This window comes from Aotus nancymaae, unplaced genomic scaffold (genome assembly GCF_030222135.1).
Source record: "Aotus nancymaae isolate 86718 unplaced genomic scaffold, 86718_ANA_hifiasm-v0.15.2.pri h1tg000158l, whole genome shotgun sequence".
In the NCBI taxonomy this organism is placed as follows: Eukaryota; Metazoa; Chordata; class Mammalia; order Primates; family Aotidae; genus Aotus; species Aotus nancymaae.
The window spans coordinates 442,465-458,534 of record NW_026988573.1 but is presented as its reverse complement, the minus strand read 5'-3'; the positions used below and the strand labels follow the sequence as shown (position 1 = coordinate 458,534).

The window sequence follows — 16,070 nt, the reverse complement described above, 5'->3', positions numbered from 1 at the left end:
ATAGCTATACATGAACTATTTATTTGACTTAATGCAAAAAAAAAAGAAAAAAGTATTAACTAGTTGCAAAGTGTGCAGACTCGAACATTTTTAGAATCCAAAAGGTACACTCTGAAATACTTTTTGAGGAGGAGGAGGAAGTGTGTGCATGTTTTGTGTCTGAGAACATGAGAGCCAGGCAGCGGGGCACTGGGAGGGCTGAGGTGCCACAGAGCAGGTTGGAGAAGGCAGGCGGAGGCTCTCGGCAGCGAGGGCCAGCACAACAAATGGCTGCCTGCCTTCCTAGACCGAGCGCTGCGGTGCTCACCCTGGCAGTTGAATGGAGCAGACAGGACAAGAGACAGGTTCCTGGGCCATTGCCACCTCTGTCTAGATGCTCAGAACTTTGCTTCTGCATTCTTTAGACTTCTTTGTATTTGCCAACTTCTGAACTTTTTTCTGCCTCCCCTTTAAATGTGTTTCTAATGAAAATCATCATTGGTTTATTAAAATGTAAATGCTTCATCAAAACGTGTATTTCTTAGATCAGGCATAAGACAGTTCCCTGAATTTATTTATTTACCCGTCTCGTTTCATACTAAGGTGGGGTGATTCAGATCTGTTGATGGACCCATAAATAATCATAGTAGGTTTGCTTTGTTCCTCAGAAGTAGCGATTTCTTAGAAAGAGGAAGAAGGCCCTTTTAAACTGTAAATCATTCGAGTTCCCTCTCAGCTCCTGTTTGCTTGGGGTGTATGGTCCCCCACATCGCCATGTGGACACACAGCCCATGAGCCTCGCTGTGGCTGGAGTATCAGCACATGCATTTGAGAACACTGCCTTTCTGTGGCATATTCAGCTTTTTATATTCCTGACTGCAAATAGCATTATCCTTTTTTTCTTTCTCTCTGCTTCAAGATTTGATTCCAAGGTCTGATGTTTCTTTTACTTTTGTGTTTTTCCTCTTTTTTTCAGAAAAAATGTGATGAATAGAAGCAAATCAGATAGAGAAAAAGATGGGACTGGGCTGTGTTCTCACCTTCTTTCAGGGTTTCAGGCCTAAATAAGAGGCAAGTTCAGTATCCATGCATTCCTCTCTCCTGTGAAAAATAGATTTCCCATGAAGTCCTGGGCACTCTCCTTCCGACTGCTGCCCTTTCAGAGCGTGCGCTGCCTCCTCTGGTTGACTCTTGCTGCTGTAAAAAGACTTCACTCATCCATAGGGCTGTAAGTTGGCAGCAGAGAGAGGATGCTGAGGGGTGAGGGCTGGGGGTGTGCAGGGAGGAGATGACACATTTCAGGTAAATCGCTGTCAGAGATGTGACATTTTCATTCATAGCCTTGTCAGAGTAACCTTTGGGGGAAAGGGGGAGAATTGTCTTCTCCCACCTAAGAGGTTGCCATTCATGTTTTAATTTGCTGTTACATTTATAAAAAGAACTTACAACAAAATCATTTGTCTTTTTATGATCTGTTCCTCACCCCCCCGAACTCCTCCTTCTCTTTCCCTTTCTCCCTGGGAAACGCTTTTCAGCAGTGCACCTTTCCTCCTTCATCTCTGACGTGCGAGTCTCTCTCTGCTTCCCACATTCAGATGCTGTGGACTTGCAGTCGATTGGATGAAGCGGAGGTTTTCCAGACTCCACCACTAGGCAGCTCTGACTGTTGTGTTCTGGCTCCTTGTGGCTTCTGTTCCTGAGTGAAGCCCAAGTTCTTGTTTCATTGCTTGGCACACAGCTCTGAGTTCACCAGAGATCCCTTGGTCTTCACCCCTCAGTAATTAAGAGGCAAGGGTAGTGAAGCTCCTCCAGGGTAGAAGAAGACGGAGCAGTGCTGCTGTGGACGGGCTTTGTGCTCGCGTTACCCTCACGGGGTGTTCAACCCACAGTGGAGGATGTTTGGCCACCCTTTTATTTCCTTTTTTTTCCCTCTTCAGTATAAAAAGACTAAAATGCTTTCTGTTTCATCGTCATCTGCTCAAGCCAAGGGAGTTGATCAGTGAGCGAGCACACTTGTTTGGTATTCAGGATTGATCAAGAAATAATGACATAATCTCTATTAAGGAAATTCTAAATGTAGCCTATTTTAAATTCATCAGGGAGGAAAGAAATTGTCAGGAATATCATCCTGTCCCTTTAATATCATAGAGGTCCCCTTCTCAATTCCTAAGGGTTTAGGAAAATATTTCCTTTCCTAGAAGGTGTCACTTCTACTTCATGTCTAATTAGCTCAAGAATAGGTCAGGTTTATGCATCAAGGTCTTTGGGTGTTTTTGAAAGAGCAGAAAGTTTACCTTGCTATGCCCTTCCTTTTACAGCGTTTCTGAGATTAAGATGGAAGATATTTTGTGTGTTCTGACAAGAGATGATTGTTTTAAAGGGAAACGATGGGGAACCCAGGTGAGTTTTATTATTTATTGTGCTTGCTGCTGACAGACGTGACTCACTTCTTGATTTGGGGTAGTAGAGACTTTATGTATGAGTTATCTCCTCTGTCAAGCAAAACATTTAAAAACCATGAACATTAGATGAGGCCAAATCTTGATTGTTTTTTTTCTCATCTTTGCTTCTGGATGTGTTTGCTGCTCTTATCCAGTGAGTGGGCTACGGTCCATTCTGGAAGCCTGCCAGACAGCAGCAGGCTCCCCAGAAAGGAAGTCCAGGCCAGAATGAGTCTGGAGGCAGGATCACATGCTCAGCCCCGGTGGTCCCTGTCCAGATTATCAGCAAGGACGGCTGCCTAGACCTGCCTATCCCAGACAGCATGGAAGAAATAAGGATCTCTGTGTCTCCTTTCAGACACACTTAGTTCATCCATTTTTTAATGTATGTGTGCTATCCACAGAGGAAGAGTAAAGTTGAGATCATTAAGAAGAAAAATTTTTATTATCCGTGCAGTTCCATATGGAGATTCCGAGCAGGTGCAGACAGCCCTGGACATCCTTTCCTCCTCCTTCTCTATGGCTGCACCCTGACTAGACCATTATTCCCTCAGCCCACCCCACCCCCTTACTCAGTATTCCGTGTGTGGGTGCAGTGATGCTATATGTAATTTTGTCTATGGGATATTAATTACTTGAATATTTTACATTTGTTTCTGTATGCCTGAGGACCTACTGGAAAGTCAGGGCCAGATAGATCACGCTTAAGAGTTTCTCTCATGCTTTAGCATGTGCCTGTATTTGGATCAGTATTCTCCCTGAGCAGGGAGGGACCCATTTCACTGGCCCTGACTTAAGTTCTCTTGTTTTAGAGAGCATCTAAGGAAATATATGTGACATAAGGAGAGCAAATAGCCAGAGCCTCTATTAGCAAAGTGTGTGTTCTGAACCCAAGACTTGGCTAGACTCTTTCCATGCATGGGCCCATTTACTCTTCCTAGCCATCCAGGAAGGTAGCTGTGGCCACGGTTTGTAGATGATGAAACTGAGACTTAGAGGTTAAGGAACTTTCACAGGGGCACACTAATATTCATTAGTGATTCTGGGGTTTGAACTCTAACTTCAAAGCACACATATTTAACTGTATACCAATGTGCCTTTATTAGTACAACTAAACCAAGACAATTGAACTGAATTGTTGTTTAAATAAGGCAGTGTTAGTCGTTTTTAGAGGTGAAATTTGATCAACAAATTGTACCACAGCAAAGATCCCTGTGAACAATAAGAGGTGTTAAAGACTCCATCGGTCGCCAGGTTACCTTGAGCAAGTCAGATGAGACGCGCAGGCCTCTGGACCACCCTTTATTAATAGTTTGTTGTTAGGGGAGTTGACCAGTGACCAGACAGATCTTTGTTGGTCTTGGTGTACTTCCGTTCTTTTGGAACTATTGTAAATTCTAGTTAAGGGGCTCCTTTGGTTTCTTTTTTAATGTTTCCCCGGATACTTCATTATGGCTCCAGGACCACTCTGTGGGATCGGCAGGGAGCAGATGGGGAGCAGTTCGAAGAGGCAGCGTAGCAGAGTGGCTAAGAGCGTGGCCTTAGGGTCACGTTTCTCTTCTGTCACCAGTGTGTGACCTTGGGCAGGGACTGGACCTTTCTAAGCCTCAGTTTCTTTTCGGGGAGGCAGCGTAGCAGAGTGGCTAAGAGCGTGGCCTTAGGGTCACGTTTCTCTTCTGTCACCAGCATGTGACCTTGGGCAAGGACTGGACCTTTCTAAGCCTCAGTTTCTTCATGTGTAAAGTTGAGATAAAAATAGTGTTCTTCTAAGGACATCAGAGGATTATGTGAGAAATAGTCTTGGAGCCCCAAGTAAAAAGCATAGGACCAAAGGGCATTTATTTTTTAATGGAGTCTCGCTCTGTCGCCCAGGCTGGAATGCAGTGGCGTGATCTCGGCTCACTGCAACCTCCACCTCTTGAGTTTACACAATTCTGCCTCAGCCTCCCAAGTAGCTGGGATTACAGGCACGCACCACCATGCCTGGCTAACTTTAGTATTTTTAGTAGAGATGGGGTTTCGCCATGTTGGCCAGGCTGGCACAAACTCCTGACCTAGGCCTCCTAAAGTGCTGGGATTATAGGCGTGAGCCACCGCACCCAGGCCAAAGGGCATTTTTCATTATTACTGTAACTTTCATGATTATTTGTAGTCATTCCAGTTAGTAGTAGGTGTGGAATTAAAGCCCAGACTCGGGGACACGAATCCCAGCGCCCATTTTTGCTGTATCATAATAACTGGAACATTAGCGTCTGCCAGCTCTCCAGAAATAAGAGCAAGTAGTACAATTATAAAATGAGATAGTGAGTTTGGTCAAACCTAGTCTCAGGTATACTCTTTCTGGGCCTGGCTTTGATGTCAGCCTTTATCCCTGAGCACAGATCATTTCTCTCCAGGGAGTTGATCGTTATGTGTCTACACCGTGCAGGGAAGGTGTGGAAGGGCAGGAAGCCTCTCCTGAAGGACGTGTCCCCAAAGAAGGAGCGGAGCAGCTGCATCTCCCTCTGCTCTTTCAGCAACAAGCTACAGTCTTTTTTTTTTTTTTTTTTTGGTAACATCTGCCCTTCTGTGGCCTTGCAGCATAAATTCTTCTCCTTAAGCCTTTTCCCTGGCTTGAGGCCAGCCTCAAAGACTTCCTGAGACTTGAGGAGCGGTCATAACTTCACGAGTAAGAGCCAGGTCCCAGAGCCAGACAGACACGAATTTGAGTTTGAATCCTGGCATCAGAGCTGGTAGCTCTGCTACATCAGGCAGAGTATCTTCTCCCCAGTCTCAGTTTTTCCATCTGTAAAACACATGATTGTTGTGAGGTTTAAATAAAATGAGGCAGAAAGTTCTCTGTCTAGTTCCAGACCTCACAGGTTCTTAGGTCAGGAAACCCTATCCTATAATCTCACCCCAGCTCCTGCCTTGATAGATAGTAATGAATGCTTGGATATTTTTAAGGTCTTGTGATTTTTTTTTAAAGAAAAAAAAAGTGCTAAGCAAGGTTGGGCTTTCCTAACTTAGAACGCTAAATTAACCATCCTTCGTTCTAGGGGTCATGCTGGTAAAGGCTTGGCTTGCTGAGCCAAGTTTCACTTGAATTCAGAGGAAAAAGAAAAACTAAAGTAAATTGACTGTGTTACTAATTACCACATAGATACACAACCCGAGAGGGCATTTTATGTGTGTGATACATGTCAGTAGTGAAAAGAATGAAGTAGATGCTGCATACAACTTTTAATTCTATTGTGCATAAGAAATGCCGTGTGTCTTTGTTGCTGTCCTCAATTTGAGCGGTTCTCTAGCCTGTGCACTAATACCAGGCATGTAAATGTGGGTTCAGTAGCGAGGCCTTTCATACACATAGCCAGACACCTCATTACAGCGCCCCTCTCTTTCACCCAGCGCCATTGAAACCCATGGTAAATGTCCCTTTGGCACATACATTTTTGGGCTTCTGTGAACAGAAAGAAAGCGAGTGAAGCATCTGTAAAATGTATATTTCATATTTAGGTATATAAAATATATATAGCCATGTCTGGGTGTGTGAATGTTCACCTGCCTACAAAGAGAATAAATTTGATCTTTCAACTTTACTGGGAAGCACTCAGAAGGTTCTAGGGACCATGGCGGTAAAACTCAGCTTGGCAATAAAGTGATTAAAACAAAACCCTTCCATTTAGCTTAGAAATACCTTGGAAGTTGACAATATCAAGGCACAGGCTTTCACAAAAACCCACCTTCGCTACTACCAAAACTTTTTATAATGAAAATAGTCCAGCCTAATTATCTTAGACTCATCTGCTGCTTCTTGGTAGGTGTGAAATCTTCATCATCATAATATACATACACCCAAACATATTTTTCCTACAAGGGTTTTTGTCCTATGAAATATACCCGTAAATTTATCCTAACAAAGGAGTTGTTGCTGGCATTGCGAGATCTTAAAATAAGTTCAGAGCCCCCTGCTCATCCTTTCTGCTGGTCTGTTTTTTTCCAGGATCAGTAGGATATTAGAGACAAAGGTGCATTGCGTGCAGATGGGTGGTTAGAAATGTGTTTTTCTAAACTACCTGTGGTCCGCCAGTTGCCAGTTAGCTTCATTAACCAGTACTGAGTCTGTGTCTTTGAGGGTGGGAGAGCCAGTCCTGCCGGGTATTCGTGTGCCCTCAGGGGTTTGACCCACTCTCATTACAGGCGCATTTTACCTGTCTGGGGCTGAGATGGTGCTGCATAACTCTGCCCCCTCTGTCTTCAGTTTAAATTTAGACTGTCCTCCCCAGAAGACAACTGAAAAATACCTCATTCATTCTCAAGAGGGGCAATTTTAACATAAGGTATTTCTGGAAGCGGGGGTTAGGGAGGAGTGAGATATTTTTTCCTACGTATCGTATATTGTGTTTTCTGTCATTAACTTTTTCTTATATTTTACTAAAACTGACCTCATCATTTCAAACCTGTGAACCTAGTTCTATCGTGTTTTTTTCCTACATATTTCACTTATATACACACACACTCACATTATATATATGTAATTTTTTTTTTGGTTGGGAAGAAAAGATGCCTCATTTTGAAACCTAAAGGGGGGAATAAGAAAAGCCCTTTGTAATATATTGCCATATTATCACTAAATCCCCTGACAGTTGTGACACAGAAGCAAGTCACCTGTCACTTAAGCTTGAGGTCTCTTTAATTTTCTCCTGGAATTCGCACCAGGCTGTCTTTAATTTGAGGCCTTTATTGGAATTCTGAAACCTCTCTGCCTCCCTGGCTCTCAGATCTATTCTGAGAGCTGTTACAGAATGTATACAATAACCAACAGAGGGATTCGGAGAGGGCTGGAGCTCTGTTTATTTAACACTCTAGAGGGATTTTTGTGCTTATTCGGTCCTGGCTGCCCGGCTTTCAATATCTCTTTGACAACCATTCTGCCCTTCTCATTAATTTTAAACAGTTAAAACACAAGAAAAAGAGGGAAAAGTTTTCATTATTAAAGTGCTTTACTTTTTAATAACAGAGGATTCTGTCCGCCAGGGGAAAGGGCATCCTCGCTAATTTCACATTCATATTAAAAAAAACACACACACAGGGAAGGTGACAGTTGTGCTGCTGAGGTGGCTTAACGAAAGGAGGGCAGCAAAAAAATAAGTTTGCATTTCACATCAGTTAAGAGGGTAGAAAAAAAAAATCCTTGTTAATGACAATAGCAAATGTCCACTTTGGTAACACAGCTCCTGAGTGACTCTTCTCCTGACATTTTAGCGGATAGAACCCTTAGGGGACCTTGTATTGTACTGTGAAATCAGCGAGACTGTCATCAACCAAACAGATAGCAGGAATGATTTGACTAAACTAAAAACATTTTCAGGTTGTTAAGTCTCTTAATATAGAGATGAACGTCGATCCAGAGAATGAGGCTTTTTCTTTCCTCCTCTTTGTTCTTCCTCTGTCAGCCTTAAAGGTGAAAAAGAGGCTCGGGGAGTCTTGGTTCGGCCAGATGCAAAGTGCCCATACCCCGTCCTCTACGAGGTTAAGCTGCAGGACCTGGGTCTCACTCTGGATTTTCCCCGGGGGCCCACATTGGGGTGGCGGGTGGAGGTGAAGGCACCAGCACCACACAGGTGATCAGTGTCACTTGACACGTGGGCCTCCTTGGGTTAGAGAATCTGTGTTCTCCTGATTTCACATTCAGTAGAAAGCACTCATGTTTGTTTTAAGATATTGGAGACAAAAGCCACTAGTTTTTAGCAGGGATGTTTTAAAAGGAAATTTTTTTCCTCTGGTACCGTTGAAGATGAAAAGAAAATAATTGTGTATTTTATTAACATTTTCCATCTGTAGGGTCTTTGCATGCACACAGATGTTACTTCTTACACAGGAACGATTTGCTGCAAAGATCCAGGCAGTCTTTGAACATGGTTTCCTGGAAGAGCCCACTCACTCTAATAGTTTCCTGGGAACTCAGCACAGTGGTCATGGGCTGGAGGAATGAATTTGAAACACAAGAAGTCTGAACCGCTCTAGGCACTGAGGAAGCATGCTCTGAAATTCATGGATAGGGGTAACTTTTTAAGGCAGAATTTTAGGCAGTTCACCGTGGAGCGCTCATGAAGACAAATGGTCAGCGTTCCACTGATGCGTACGAGGGAATAGGAGATCCAAGATCCATTTGAAAACGGCTCATGTTCAATGATGTTTTACATGTCTGAATTGGACTTGGAAAATTCCAAAGTGTCTCCAGTGGTCTTTGATTTTGAACATGCATGGTAAGAGGTCAGGAAGAAAAGGAAGTAAATAAGTAAATAGACCTGATCTCTCTCATAAAGCCATCCTCATCTTTAGTTGACTTTAACATCTCTACAGCTCCTTTTTTCCCTAGTAATATTGAAAGGATTACCCTTCTTGGCCCCTAGCTGGTTACTGTGTGATTTTACTGTTATTAAATCTATTATAAACTGCTTCATTATTCCTGACTTTGACTCTATTTTTCCTTTAATCCTTCCGTCACCCTTTCAGAAATCCCATGCTGTTGGCCCCCAGGAAATCCGAGAGCGAGCCACAGTCTTGCAGACAGTATTTGAAGATTATGTGCACTCCAGCGAGAGGAGGGTCTCCTGGGCAAAGAAAGGTCAGTCGATTTCCTAGGTGCTTGTGGAGTGGTTAGCCCAGCAGAGTGCTGTCCTCTACCTTCACCCACATACCCCCAAACCAGTTGAGAGACCAACCTGGGATCTCTGCTCACCAGCCAAAGCCTTCAATCTCCATAATTCTGCAGGGTTTGGAAGCAGGCACAGAAGGCTTTAAAGTGATATTAAATGTTAATTTCATCCTTCCCTATGTTTTGCACAAATGAGGCTTTATCTTGGCTATATCAGGACTAGAGTTTTGACCCAACAACTTTGATCTTAGAGATTTGATCTTTCTCTTTCTTTGGAAACCAGATAGAAGAGATGTGACACATTCGTAGAAATAGTTGTAGAGATGGAAATTGGAGATGAAGGCCAGAGCTGGAAATATTAGACCTAAGCAGTTCCTGTTTGAAGGCACAAAATACAATGAGAAAGAACAGTACTGAGGAAGAGCCATAGACCATGAACCCAATTCCTAGGAAATATATAAAAGAGTTTGGTATTGATTTAATAAAGACCGTTTGTAGGATAAATTGGCTTCTGGGATCACTGTACATTAGATGTGGACTTAGCCGTTCACTTTGAGTCATTAGCAGTGCATGGCCAAAGGGGGTTTATAATCACTGCTACTTTTTATCATGGGATGTCTTGGCCAGAGACTGACCCATGTCTAGTGAGACTTACTCCATGCTGGAAGATGCACAGGTTTTTTTTTGTTGTTATTAGTTACCTGGTATTTTGAGAAGAGTGTCAGGCTGGCTTACCAATATTGGAACACTGTAGCATCCTTTTTTTTATATGTAGATAGAAATATTTTAAAAATCATTTGACAGATATTTATCAAATTGGGCACTATTCTGAGTGCTTAGAATGCATGCGAGAGCAAAACAAAACTCCTTGCCTTTGTGAAGCCAACATGTTAGTGGGATGCAGGGGCAGCAGACAGTGGGCATAATAAACATAATACATTAGTCTGTTTAAAGGTGGCAAGAGCTATGGAATAGGTAGAAGGAGATGGGGAAGGGGAAGGGGTGACGTAGCAGAGTGCATTTTTAATGGGGTCAGAGCGAGCCTCATTGTGTAGGTGGTACTTGAGCAGAAGCCTAAAGTAGGATAGGCCCCGTGGCTGTCTAAAGGAAGGGTGTTCTGGGCACTGGGAACAGCTGGTGCAGAAGAGCTCGAGGAAGGCAGTGTGGATGGAAAGGGGGTGCTGGCCAAGGCAGAATCACGTAGGACTTTGCGTCTTTGTCGGAATGAAGCGGGAGCAGAAATGTGGTGTCATCTGACCTAGGTTTGAAAGGGGTCACCTGGCTGCTGTGTGAGAATAGGCTCTAGCTGGGTGAAAGCTGAGAGACTGGTTGAGGAGTGATCGTGGTCACCAGGACATAGAGATGTTAAAAATGAGTTAGTCAGCAGATACTTTCACGGACCCGTTACGTACCTTTAGCACATTATAATTGCAGTTGTTGGTTGTCATCATAAAAAATCAGAACCTCACAAGGTAAAAGATGAAGTCCCAGTAATTGCCACTGTATATACTGTATAACCTTCTAGACTTTTCTCTAATAATGTCCTGTCTTAGCATTTCCCCAAGTGAATTCAGCAATTCCCAAGAGTTTTCCTTCCTTGCTACCTCTAGAGGAATATTGTTCTATGTCTCTCAAGAGGAATAGGGTCTTTGTCACAGTGTAACTTTACAGAGTTTAGACCTTTGATGAAAGGCAAGTTCAGCTGGCTGTGCGGTACGTAACAAGGTGTTGTGCTGCTGAATTTCGGGGCTGGTATCAAAGTTGCAATGGAAAGAAATAAATCAAACCCACACTGTCACCTTCAGTTTTGGTGTCAGTGATGCCTCAGATATTTTGGCAAGACTACAACTATTTCAAGGTGTCCGGATCATTGGAGTAGAAGTTACAGTAAGTAATTCGTAGAGAATGTGGTTTTGGGTTTTCTGTCACCATCATTACTATTGAACTTGTTATTACCAAGAATCAAGCAGAGTCACTTGTCTGTTATCTAAGGAATATTGGAACAGGGTCTCTTCCCAGTGTTTATGTACCATGAAGAAAATAAATGTATCATGTCTCTTACTTGCTAATCGATTTCCACACCAGATTGATAATGAGCTGGGACAATACCGCCTCTTACAGAGCTCAGGCAACCCATTTCAGACATAAGTCTCACCACCATTCCTTCTCTCCTGAGTTTTGGAGGCTTGAGAGAGTATACCCGTATATGCCACCCTAAAGGTATTGAATTCACAACATAGGAACAGCCACTGCACCCCGTAGGTGCAGACTATCTTTTGCATGTCGATCTGCATATGCAAATACCCCTCAATTGACTTGCTTCCCTTTTATGCCATTTCAGAACCCACCTCATGAATAATTAACAAAGCAGCTGGCTTTTGCCTTGATGGCAGAAAACTAGTTAGAAACTGAGCCAAGTATGTATTTGTTTTCCTTTTGCATTTTCTGACCCAGTCATTGTTAATAACCGGCATTAAATTGTCGGTTTCCAGATGCAGTTACCCCATTTTTCCTGCTTTCGTGCCTCTTTTAGCTAGGGATTCAAGTTGTAAAAAGAGTGGCAAAGTAAGTTGGAATTCCAGACTCCTGAACAAAAAATTTGGAAGCTAGAGTCCTCCACCTGCAAGTGACCACTGCTCCTGGGGCTTCATCCTCTCCATCTTCAGGTCTCCTTTAGGGCAGGAACTCCATGTGTAGGATTTATGCCTGCTTGGAAGGGATGCTTCTCGAAGTCTAGAAAACCCATAGCAGTGATCATAAGTCATTCTTCTCCCTTCAGTGGGGTCAGAGCTAGGCTGGGCACTTTACCAAATGCTTTGTCTTTAAGAGAATAACAGGGAACCTCCTTTCCTCCATCCTTTCTGTAGCTGTGGCTGTTGGTGTTGGGTGGGAAGATGCATGTTCCTTTATTCTATACTGAAGGGTGCTCTTGTGGGAGTGGGGGCCATGGTTGGGAGGAGCAGAGATGATCTTCACCTTCCAGGCTTTAGGTTTGTTTCTTTCTGCGTCCTTCATCTTACGAGTCATTATAAGATACCACTAGTTTCTGATCCAGATGTCTAGGAATGAGAAAGGACGATGTGTCCATGTGAGATACTTTAAAACAGATTTCCCCTAATTCCGGCACCTTAAGCAGTTGGCAAGAAAGAGGAATCAGTGACTGCAAAGTGCTGAACTCTAGTGGCCTGCAGCTTCATCCGTCACCCTAAATAAATGTCTACTTTCATTACTTCTCCACTTTCCGCTCGTGTGGGTCCCATAGCCCCTGTTCCTTCTGCACATTCTAGACACTGCCAACAGGAGCCACTTCCTGCTCCTTGAAAGGTCCTGCAGACAGCTGCTGCAGCATCAGAAATTCCTGCTTCTCCAAATTATCCAAACATGGGAGTCCATGCAAGTATGTGAGGACAACCAACTGTCGCTGTCCCCAGTGAGACGCGAGCCTTGAGGACAAGGAGGTTTAGTAAAAATATGCAGTGTGAAATGCTGCCTGGCCAGTTGTCTGGGGAGAAAACACTTCCTGCCACATCTTGGCAAACTCATTATCCCTGTAAAGCTGTTAGCTGGGCACCTACGTCTCCTGGGGCAGATGCTCTCAGCGCTCAGCTCCTAGGATTGGTGGAGAGGAGAGGAAGAGAGGTGACCAGGGTGGAAGCCCAGGGGCTCATCTGCTTACACAGAAGAGAGTCGGGAATGAAGACACCTAGACTGGGGTTTGGGTAACTGAGGTTTTGAAAGGGCAGTCTCTTGGTTCGGTTTCGGCGTGGCTTGGTTTCAGTCTAGTTTTTTTAGACCAGAGTAAGTGTTAAGGGTTGAGGAGAAGAGGCTTGAATCTCTTGGGTCACGCAGCAGTAGAGCCTGCCTTCTGAGGGCTTGGCTGTGGGTCTCTGTGTCTGGTGGTATCAGAACCCTCCAAATAGTACAGACCATTTGAAATATTAAAGATTTTCCTTGAAAAAGTCCTTGGTTATTAAAAAGGGGAGTAAGCACAGATTTAAGAGTGGGGTACAGAGGAGTCGCCTTGGTTATTATTGCTCATCGATCGGGAAAAGGAGTTCACTTTGCTCAGTAAATAGAGCTTTGATGGATTCCCCAGGATCCTTCCAGGAGCTGATCTGCTAAAATGACACTTTTTATTACTGTTCATAAACGCCAGTCTCCAGGTGCTGCTGGGATATTATGTTTAAGCTGTGGGCAAACTTGCCAGTCCAGTGGCTCAACAAGGAGGGTGAGGAAGCAAAGGCTTGCCTCCATCAGACACCGTGGGCTGGGCTCTGGCTTGGCTGGCGGAAGAGCAGGGTTGGAAGTGAAGAGAGCAGTGACAGGGATGGCGGGGAATGCTTCGCAGGACGTCCCCCTCCTTCCTTGCTGGAGTGAGAAGCAGGTGGACACTCCAGTTTTCATTGTTATTTCTACATATTCACAGGGGAGCCCAGTCCGTGAAAATCTTTCCTCAAGGGAGTGCCTAGTTAAGGAGACCATAGCTCCACCCTCCTGGGAGTGAGTCTGGCCCTTCTCTGGTGGAGGTGGGACCTAGAACAAGGACCCTCTTTTCTTAATTTAATTTTTTTTGAGACAGAGTTTCACTCTTGTCGCCCAGGCTGGAGTGCAGTGGCATAATCTCCACTCACTGCAACCTCAGCCTCCCAGGTTCAAGTGATTCTCTTGCCTCAGCCTCCCAAGTAGCTGGGATTACAGGTGCCCGTCAACACGCCTAGCTAATTTTTGCATTTTTAAGTAGAGGTGGGGTTTCACCATGTTGGCCAGACTGGTGTCAAACTCCTGACCTCAGGTGATCTGCCCGCCTTGGCCTCCCAAAGTGCTGGGATTACAGATGTGAGCCACTGTGCCTGGCCGCTTTTCTTAATTTTAAAACAGGACTGAAACTGTCCTGATGGAATGTTTGATGAATTAACCTAAATTTTGTCAGTCCTCAAGGGACCATTTTAGAGACTTAGTAATTTTCTTTCTCCTTTAAAAATTTTTTTCATTTCCTTTTTTACAGTAAGTAAGCATTGTATTGAATGAGTAAGAAGCACTATATTGGTTAATCCTGGATACTTTTAGAATGAATTTGGTTTAAAATCCTGTGAGGAAGGCTGGGTGAGGTGGCTCACACTTGTAATCCCAGGCACTTTGAGAGGCCGAAGCAGGAGGACCACTTGAGGCCAAGAGTTCAAGACCAGCCTGGGTAACATAGTGAAACCCTGTCTCTACAAAAACAAAAATTTAAAAATTAGCCTGTAGTCCCAGCTACTCAGGAGGCTGAGGCATGAGGATTACTTGAACCCAGGAGTTTGAGGCTGTAGTAAGTCACTACACTCCAGTCTGGACAACATAGTGAGACCCCGTCTCTTTAAAAACTTTTAAATTTAAATTTTAAAAGTCTGTGAGTACACAAGAAACTGTTATTAGGATTGCCTATGGATAGGGGAGCTGGAGGTGGGGCTTGTGGTGAAGGGGGCATTGGTGGTAATGTCATTCATTCATAGTAAACATGACAGTCATGATAAAGCCTTTTGAACTTTGTGAATTTGTAACACACTAGCATACATTAACTATTCAAAAATAAGTACAATTTAGTTAGGAAAAATGTGTTACTATACATGTCTAATGATTTCCTTGTTTTCATGAGAACGTGATGTCCTGTGTTGATCATTTCTTCACCCATCTCTCTTTTCACTCGTTTACACAACAAATGCCTACCAAGTGCCTGCCGGCCACCAGGGGCTGTGCTGGGGCCCACCCTGTTGGATTGTTAGAAGCTCTGTGGCAAAATCGGAAATTTTATCGGGCATATTCAATCGGAAATAATGGTGGCCCCCTGTAGATTTTTCCTTTTTGTTGTTGTTGAGGAATTGAAGAGATACACAGTAGTCTACATTTTAGTCGTTTATATATGTTGTCATTGTCCTGGTCATGTTTCGTTGCCAGAAGATAACCATTAGGCCGGGCGCTTTGGAGCTTGGAGACCCCGGTCCTGACAGGCTCCCTCCCCACTCCCTTTTCTTTTCTTTCAGCTCTGCAGTCCTTCATCCGAGCCTACGCCACCTACCCCAGGGAGCTGAAGCACATCTTCCATGTCCGATCCCTCCACCTTGGGCATGTGGCGAAGAGCTTCGGGCTAAGAGATGCCCCCAGGAATCTTAATGCCTTGACTAGAAAGAAAAGGAAAGCAAACCTGAAAAGGTAAGATGGGCTGAATTTGTCCCCCGCCGAATGGCTGCACAGCAGCCAGGGCTAGAGAACTCCATTCACATGAGCCCCAGTGAGATGATGTGCTAGGTGCCCTGCTCGCCGCAACTCTCCTGTCATTAACGTCTGCCCTTCTCCCAATGCAACGAGCACTTGGAACAAGAAGAAAGTCACCTCATCTTGCAGAAATTCAGGGGTGTCTCCTTTTGGGCCCAGATGTGGTAGGGTTCATGGGACTCGCTGTAGTCGGAGCTTCAGTTGTGCTGCGGTCCACCCTGGAAAGCATCTGAGATGTGTATGACACACTCTGGTGTGTTCTGTGTGATGAGCCCTGGTGGCATACCAGGGAGATGGAAGGTCTGGGTGCTGAGTGACCGAGCCTCAGATTCCAGGAACTGCCGAAGCCCAGCTCTCTAACAGGCTGGCTTTGGGGTCAGCGCCTGGCTCCTTGCTGCTGAGTTGCACCTCCAGTGTTGAGCCCTTCCCCTTTCCTCCCAAAACGAGCGTGTTCAGGACTGTCCAGAGGTTCTGGAGAAAGGAAGGGGAGGGAGGGGTGTTGCCCTGTTCACAGCTGGGCTCTGGGTCTGTCTTCACAGTGCTAAGATGGTTTCCCTCAGCACACTGCATTTGTAAAAGGCCTTCTTCCTCTTCTCCAAGACCTGTGTCCTTTTAGTACCAGCCTCAGCCCTTCACAGGAGCCAGTGCGCTTGAGGCCCTGTGAGCTATTCGTGTCAGAACTTTGGGGTGGATGATCTCATTGTTTATATGGGAATGGTCTGTCAAACAAATGTTTGGAGCATGGAGACTTTCCT

The 16,070-nt window shown here is 44.4% G+C and overlaps 1 protein-coding gene across 4 annotated transcripts in view; it reads left to right on the top strand.

The window, feature by feature from the left end:
- DDX31 (DEAD-box helicase 31) overlaps positions 1-16,070 on the top strand; it is a 77,299-nt gene that overhangs the window by 44,050 nt on the left and 17,179 nt on the right. Inside the window, exons 17-19 of one of the 4 annotated variants that reach the window (XM_012457927.3) lie at positions 2,298-2,379; positions 8,922-9,033; positions 15,084-15,252. In XM_012457927.3, the coding sequence (XP_012313350.3) occupies positions 2,298-2,379; positions 8,922-9,033; positions 15,084-15,252 (363 nt within the window). Of the gene's footprint in view, positions 1-955; positions 1,051-2,297; positions 2,380-8,921; positions 9,034-15,083; positions 15,253-16,070 lie in introns of those variants that run through there. The other 3 variants (XM_064371713.1, XM_064371712.1, XM_064371714.1) reach the window with 3 other exon arrangements.